The sequence below is a fragment of the Lactuca saligna genome, chromosome 3 (assembly GCF_052625555.1).
Source record: "Lactuca saligna cultivar CGN05327 chromosome 3, ASM5262555v1, whole genome shotgun sequence".
NCBI lineage: Eukaryota > Viridiplantae > Streptophyta > Magnoliopsida > Asterales > Asteraceae > Lactuca > Lactuca saligna.
In genome coordinates this window covers 45,657,591-45,664,834 of record NC_136419.1, presented here as the reverse complement: position 1 = coordinate 45,664,834, position 7,244 = coordinate 45,657,591, and the positions used below count along the sequence as shown (strand labels likewise).

The window sequence follows — 7,244 nt, the reverse complement described above, 5'->3', positions numbered from 1 at the left end:
GAGATAGAGAAGGGTTATAGAGTAGGGATGAGCATAGGCGGGTACCCGCCTCATTTGGCGAGAACCGGAACCGGAACCGGAACCGGAACCGGAACCGGTCTAGGCGGTTCTTAAATTTTTGGATCCAGTCCCGGAACCGGCGGTTCCGGTTCCGGGAGCGGGTAACCCAGTTACATTAACTTTTTTAACTTTTTTCGATAAAACCGCAACTTAGTTCGATCCAAATCGAATCAATCCGGACCAAAAAGGGACATAATATATTCTAAACCGGTCTAAGTAATACACACATATTTATATGAAATACCAATATATATATATATATATATATATATATATATATATATATATATATATATATAAACCGGTTTCGGCGGGTACCCAGCGGGTAGCGGTTCCAAAAAAATGAGAATTGGAACTGGAACCGCTTAAGGCAGTTCCAGTTCCAGAACCGGCAGTTCCAAGGCGGTTCCAGTTCCAAAAGCGGGTACCCGGTTCTGATGCTCATCCCTATTATAGAGTTGTCAATTGATGTTATGAACTTATGTAGAAAGAATGATGAGAAAGGTGGTCAAAGATTGAAGAAGATAGTGAATGGGTTCAATTTTATTATTATTATTGTTATTAAATTAAATTGGTTAAAGAAAATATTAAATTAAGTCTAAAAGAAATTGAAACAGTTTAAAACCATGAGAACAAATATGAAACATTTCTCATAGTTGTGCCTTAAAAGTACTTTTAATATAAGGACGAATTATGAAAATTTGTCATTAATTAATTATATCTTTAAAATATATTTTCCAATACATTTAATATGATATATAAATCAGAAAAGAATAATTCAATAACTTGGCTTGAAAATAGCCCCGATTTTCATCCTACCACCAAACCACAACTCACAAACGCACCATGAATAACAGAAAGAGAGATAAACCCTATTTCTCCCGCCACACGCCCTACAACTTCCCCAAACGCCGCCGCCCTCTCCCTTCCGATCCGGCAACCGACGGCGATGACTACTTTCAAGACAAACCAACATCCTCCGGTAACACCAACACTGCAGTCGTCGTCACTGGCCTTTCCTCCAACTGCTCCGTCCTTGACCTCAAGTCCAGATTCGAGATCTACGGATCGATTTCCCGAACACGCATGGATTCCGGAGGTGTCGCCAACATCACCTTTCGTTCAAGAGATTCTGCTGAATCCGCCATCGCCGCTTCACTTGATCCTTCCTTCGGCATCACTCTCCATTCCGCTCGGGTAACTCTCAAATTCACTCATTCGATTAGAAATTCACATAAATTTACTTTTTTACAGAAAAAATTATGTGCGAAAAGGAGATCCGTTGACTAGAATGAATATCTTCATCAATTAGGTTTATAATCTCACAAAATATCAGATTTTGATAGAAAACTAAATGAACGATGCTGTAATGTTGTAGGTGGAAGTGATGTGGGCGACTGATCCAGTGCCACAATGGAGAGAAGGGGTTAAGAAGAAAGAAGCTTATTCATCGTCATCAAAGCTATTGAAACCAGAGTTGCCACTTAGCAGACATGGAAGAGGGAACAAGCTTGGGTCTGTGATTGTGAACTCCAGAGATGAAAAGAAAGATGGTAACACAACCATCAACAATGCGATTGAGAGCAGTAGTGGAAGAAGAAAAGGTCTGAATCTTCCAATAAGAGGTAGGGAAATTGTTGCTTATGATGATATTTTGTGACATTGATGCTCAAATTAAAGTATAATTCTGATAAGATGATTTGTACATCAAGAAGTTATAAGACTTGTATATTGTTCTTGATTTGAAGGATTCTTGAAGTAATAGCCTAGAAGAATATGAATTTCTTGTGGAGTGTCTGCAATTGTAAAAGTTTGTAACATCATTAATAATAATTTGATCTAATTTATTAGTTGCTCTTATGGGGTTTTGATTTTTGAGTTGAGTTAATTTGTAATACTAGTTTGTTTGGATTTTTATTTTATGTTGGCTTATTCTTTGTTTCATTGAAGGTGTAGATTTTATTTTGGGTAGGATAAATAGAGCTATAAATAATTGGGGCGATTTTTGTAATCTTGATAGATGTTAAATGATTTTACAAAGCTTGTTGAAAAATACGACTTTTTAGAGCCTTGTGATTTTTTACTTCTTTTTTATATATTTTTAGTCATAATCAAGTTTGCACAAATGAGTAAGCTAATGAATTTAATAGCCTTATTAGTGGAAGACCTAATAAAAGGTCCACATGAAAATCATGTAGTTACGATATTATGAAGTAAAACAAAATTTGATTAAAAAGTTAGGAAGAACATATTATAATATTGTATTTGATCAACCTAATTTTTTAATATTTTATTTATTTATTATCGATGTTCAAATTGTCGATTTGTCAAAATCTTTTTTAACCTATTTAAACACGCTTTAACAATTTTAAATTATATTTTGACCAATCGACTACTATACCTTTCTCATAAATATAAATTTAAAACATGCTTAAATTTTCAAAATATCATATTACTTAAATTGTTATTTAAATCGTTTTTTCACATCACCCTAATAATGTCAAAGTTACAACTATCCTTTTGGATTCGCTTCAAACGTGAAATTAGTGGTGTGTACTTAGAGTTTCTGACCATGTTATATCACTAATTCAATATCACTTTCTATGATCAAAGGGATGTCCTTTTCCACTTTGACAAGTGTTTTTCAACATCCAAATCATTTTTCATTCTTGAAAAAAAATATAAACTAAACTCTCATTTTTCTCTTCCATTAGAATAACTATATTATTTAGATACTGAGAAAACATTATCACATCTTCTATCTGAAAAATTACATCATGTACCTCAAAAAAGCTACATTACAATTGTCTATTCACATTGAATCAAAAGTTATAGTGGATAGGGGATAATGGTCAAGAGATTTGAAGGATTGCAATCCTATATTGGTGAGTCTTTTCTTTGAAGTTTTAGTTACCACTAACGTGATGATTACTTGATTTTCATGTTTAGCCTACTAAAAAATTAATACGGGATAGATGATACTACTTAACATCAACACAACAAGCAAATACTGTAACATCTCGAAATATCAAGAGTAGAGTTGAAGGGCTAAAAGAGTAAATTGGGAAAGAGCGACTCGGCGAGTCCATGTGTGGACTCGGCGAGTAGAGTCGCGACTTGGTCGCGTGTTAAGTGGCCGACTCGGCGAGTCAGTGTATTGGACTCGGCGAGTAGGCGCTGAGTGGAGAAAACCCTAATTCTCGGGGTTGAGCCTTATATAATGATCATTATGTCTTCCTCCCAGCCTCTTTATCACCCCTTGAGCCCCAGAAAACCCTAAATCGCGGAGAAGCACCATTTTTGAGTGGATTGGAGCTTGGAGAAGTAATGGTTGAAGGAATTTTGGGAAGATTGAAGGCTTGGAGCAAGGGGCTTTGCTTGGATTCGAATTGCATTGCAGTTGGGGCATCACTTAGAGGTAGTATCTCGTTTTTGACCTGTTGATTATGTTGTTTCTTCATTTTGGGGTTTGTGAGAAATTGTCTATGGATGAAATGGGAAGTCTAGAGGTTAGATCTGAGGTTGCTACCTCAGATCTGGAAGGGAGAAGAATCAGAGAGCATGAAAGTCCCTGTGTTGGAGTGTTTAGTGAAGCTTGCATGTCCCAAACCCTAGCCCCAATGTGCAAACGACTTAGATCTCTTTGGATTCACGTAAAGTGTGCCACTTTACGTGATGGATGAGTGGTAGGAGGCTAGATCTATGTCTTGGAGCAGTTGCATGGCCTGGAATGCTTCGGAATGTATTCAGACCGGCGGTACTCGGCGAGTCACATGGGTGGACTCGACGAGTTGGATGAAGATGGCCTGGAACTCGGCGAGTTGTATGAACAACTCGGCGAGTAGGTTGAAGATAGCCGTAGACTCGGCGAGTCTGTTCTTGGACTCGACGAGTCTTGACGAAGAGTCCCAAATATTTCCTGGTTGAGTCGAGAATCGGTGAGTCAAGGGATGACTCGGTGAGTTGGGTGTGAGTGGACTCAGAGTTGTGGGACTCGGCGAGTCTCGTGGTGACTCGACGAGTTGAGTCGCGATATGGGGAAGTTCTGATTATGGGAACTCGACGAGTCACAGGGTTGACTCGGCGAGTAGAGTCAGTCAAGGGTTGACCTAGACTGAGGACTTTGATTTCGTCCAAGGGTTGGCCGTTGAGTTTTAGGGTTTGGACAACGATGTGGCCTTTGGGCCAAGAGAGAGGTAAAATAGTCTTTTACCCATAAGAGGGTGTTATGAGAGGATTTATTCTAGCCTCGAGAGTTATATTCATGAGAGTATTTGCCTTACGTGTTAGGCGGTGGCGAGTTCGAGATTCAAGTGTGGGGATATCTGCTTTCTGCTTGCCAGGTGAGTCTTCTCACTATACTTTACCTTGAGTAGGTAACCAGAGTTATGTGATTAGAGTATTTGTATGCTATATGTACGTGATGTGTTGTACTGCATTATTTCTATGTGATTTATGTTGTGCATGTTTATAGAGTTGGAACCGGAAGGTTCCCAGAGTTAGAACCTGAGGGTTCACAGAGTTTGGGTGCACGGACCCACAGAGTTATAGCCTCGAGTGGCTAATATGTGTTATGTGTGGTATTTTGGGGAACTCACTAAGCTTCGTGCTTACAGTGTTTTGTTTGATGTTTTACAGGTTTCTTTCAGTATCACGGGACGACATCGGCTTGATTGTACACACCAGAGAAAGAGTCATATTTTTGAGGATCTTGGTTTTCTATGCAAGTGAAAATGGAGTTATGTTTTGTAAATCGACTATGAATAAGATTTTAAACAAGTGTTTCTAAGAGTAAAATGATTATTTTAAATGAAAAATTTGTCTTGAAATTTACGGTGTTACAAGTTGGTATCAGAGCCTTGGTTTGAGGGATTCGGATGCACCTTCAGGTAAATCTGGACTCAAACTGAGGAAGTACGAAAAGTTTTTAAAGAAATAATTTTCTAAAAGTGAATAAGAGTTCAAAGAGAAAGCAAGAAGGAGCAGTGTGTACAATCAGCCAGAGCCCGAACAGTGATTTCCCAAAATACCCTTATTTTTGTGTTATGAGATATGTATGATGCACTTTATGAGATATTATTGCATGCTAGAGACAGGCTAGGTATTTCATATGTTAGGACTAGAGTGGCCTGATTTGTGATGCCTTAGCCTAGGACTCATTGTTATATGTGTTATGTTTTAAGTATGTGATGAGTGAGAGTATCCAGTTAGAACCCATGAGGGGTAGAGTTACAGAGTTCGGTGGTACTTTCGAGGATGAGCTGAGAAGGTGGAGTTATCACAGAGAGGGAGTCCTATGTATCCTTCGATGCTCGAATGCTGCTTGCCTTGTGCTTTGTGGAACTCTCGATGATGGGAGTCAGCTACCAAGTGAATATGACGATATTCAGGAGGTAGATGGCTGGCATCATTGGGAGCTCTTCAGCAGCTGATAGCAAAGAAGTGGGAGGACGACGGAAGAGCCTAGGGAATAACCCTATCCAGATGAGTGCGCTTGTAGAATAGAGAATTTTGCTGGGGAGCGAGCACGCACGACGGGATTGGTGAAAGAGCAGGTCGAGCAGCTATTTAGAAGCTCTGGGATGGTCCGTGTGGAAAGTATGAGTAGATGTGGCAGGTAGTATGGGCCCGTACTACTGAAAGCAGAGGACCCATACTTGATACAGGGAGTATTCTGAAGGTTCTAAAGAGCAGATTGAGGAGTGATGTTATGGTTTGAGTACCATACATCGGAGCGGATTGAGGAGTGATGTTATGGTTCGGGTACCATACATCAGAGCAGATTGAGGAGCGATGTCATGGTTTGCGTACCATACATCAGAGCGGATCGAGGAGTGGTGTTATGGTTCGGGTACCATACATCAGGGCGGATCGAGGAGTGATGTTATGGTTCGGGTACCATACATCAGGGCAGATTGAGGAGTGATGTTATGGTTCAGGTACCATACATCAGAGCAGATTGAGGAGTGATATTATGGTCCGGGTACCATACATCGGAGCGAATTGGGGAGTGATGTCATGGTTAGGGTACCATATATCGGGGCATATTGAGAAGAGATGTCGTGGAAGGAGTACCATGGTTCGTAGTGAATGATGTTTGTGGTTCTCCGGTTATTCGGTCACGAGTAAGTTCGAAGAGGCGTCCCTTGAGAGGGAGATCGAGAGTCCCTCAGAGTATTCTAGTAAGGAGTCAGTGGAAGGGAGAATTTCGATCTGAGTTGAGTGATCAGTCGATAAAGGAGATGTCACCTCCTATGATCGGGGAGGTACTAATTATGTAAGTGTGAGAATATGAGAAGCATGATGTTTTGGTTTTGGGTTTAGGGGTAAACCCAGCAGGTCGTCATTGATGATGATTTCCCCCCAGAGTATCAGGTAACATGTGTGCCGCGAGGCAGTGATCTATCATGAGCAGATAGTCAGTTGGGACTAAGATAGTCGAGGGCCACGCTATACCTAATTGAGTATAGTCGGGTGTATGGTAGTGGTATCAGTGGGGAGTTCAGTCGAGTTTAGTGGTGCAGAGAGTTTTCTATCCATGGGGTGTTGAATATGGGAGTGGGTCCTTGTTCGTGGGGTGATCCCGGTGTTGGAGCGTTGGTTGATGAGTTGAGGTGAGGGGTACGGTGATTTTATGGTTCAGTCTATGAGCCAGGGATGTTATTGAGCAGTTGATTTGTTGGTACTAGATTGGTAAGATATTTGGAACGACTAGAGGTAGACGTGACGAGAAGTTCTTGAGGAGTTCATCAGAGGTTTAGAGTATATGAAGTCGATTCATTTCCGTAAGGGGGATTATCGGGCGTTGTGTAGCACTTTCCGGGGGCAGGTGCGATTTTGCTGGAGAATATAGTTATGGAATAGTTGTGTGCTATTTGGTGACGGTTTGAACCCTAAGTGGGGGAGAACCGGGTGCCGTATGTAAGAAAGCAGAGATTTGTCAGGAGCAGTTATAAGTGGAGTATAGAGATATGCGGTAAGAAATCATGAGACCAAAGATGTCGCTGATCGAGGAAAGGGGTCGGAGTGAGTTAATGCGGGAAGTACTTGTTTGAGAAGGATGAATGTCTCCACGACAGGTGTTTATTAGTCAGGAATCTGGTATTGGTCAGTGTTGGGGCAAGTAGATAAAGAATGATTGGGCAGCCAACTCCCGGGTCGGTATGCGTATCCTTGTTTGGGTT

The 7,244-nt window shown here is 40.7% G+C and overlaps 1 protein-coding gene across 1 annotated transcript; it reads left to right on the top strand.

The window, feature by feature from the left end:
• The first annotated feature begins 842 nt into the window (after nt 1-842).
• LOC145036305 (homeobox leucine zipper protein) lies at nt 843-1,918 on the top strand. The gene is made up of 2 exons (XM_078984755.1): nt 843-1,257; nt 1,439-1,918. The coding sequence occupies exons 1-2, from the start codon at nt 907-909 to the stop codon at nt 1,718-1,720; spliced, it is 633 nt and encodes a 210-aa protein (XP_078840881.1). The 5' UTR covers nt 843-906; the 3' UTR covers nt 1,721-1,918.
• Nucleotides 1,919-7,244: the final 5,326 nt, after the last annotated feature.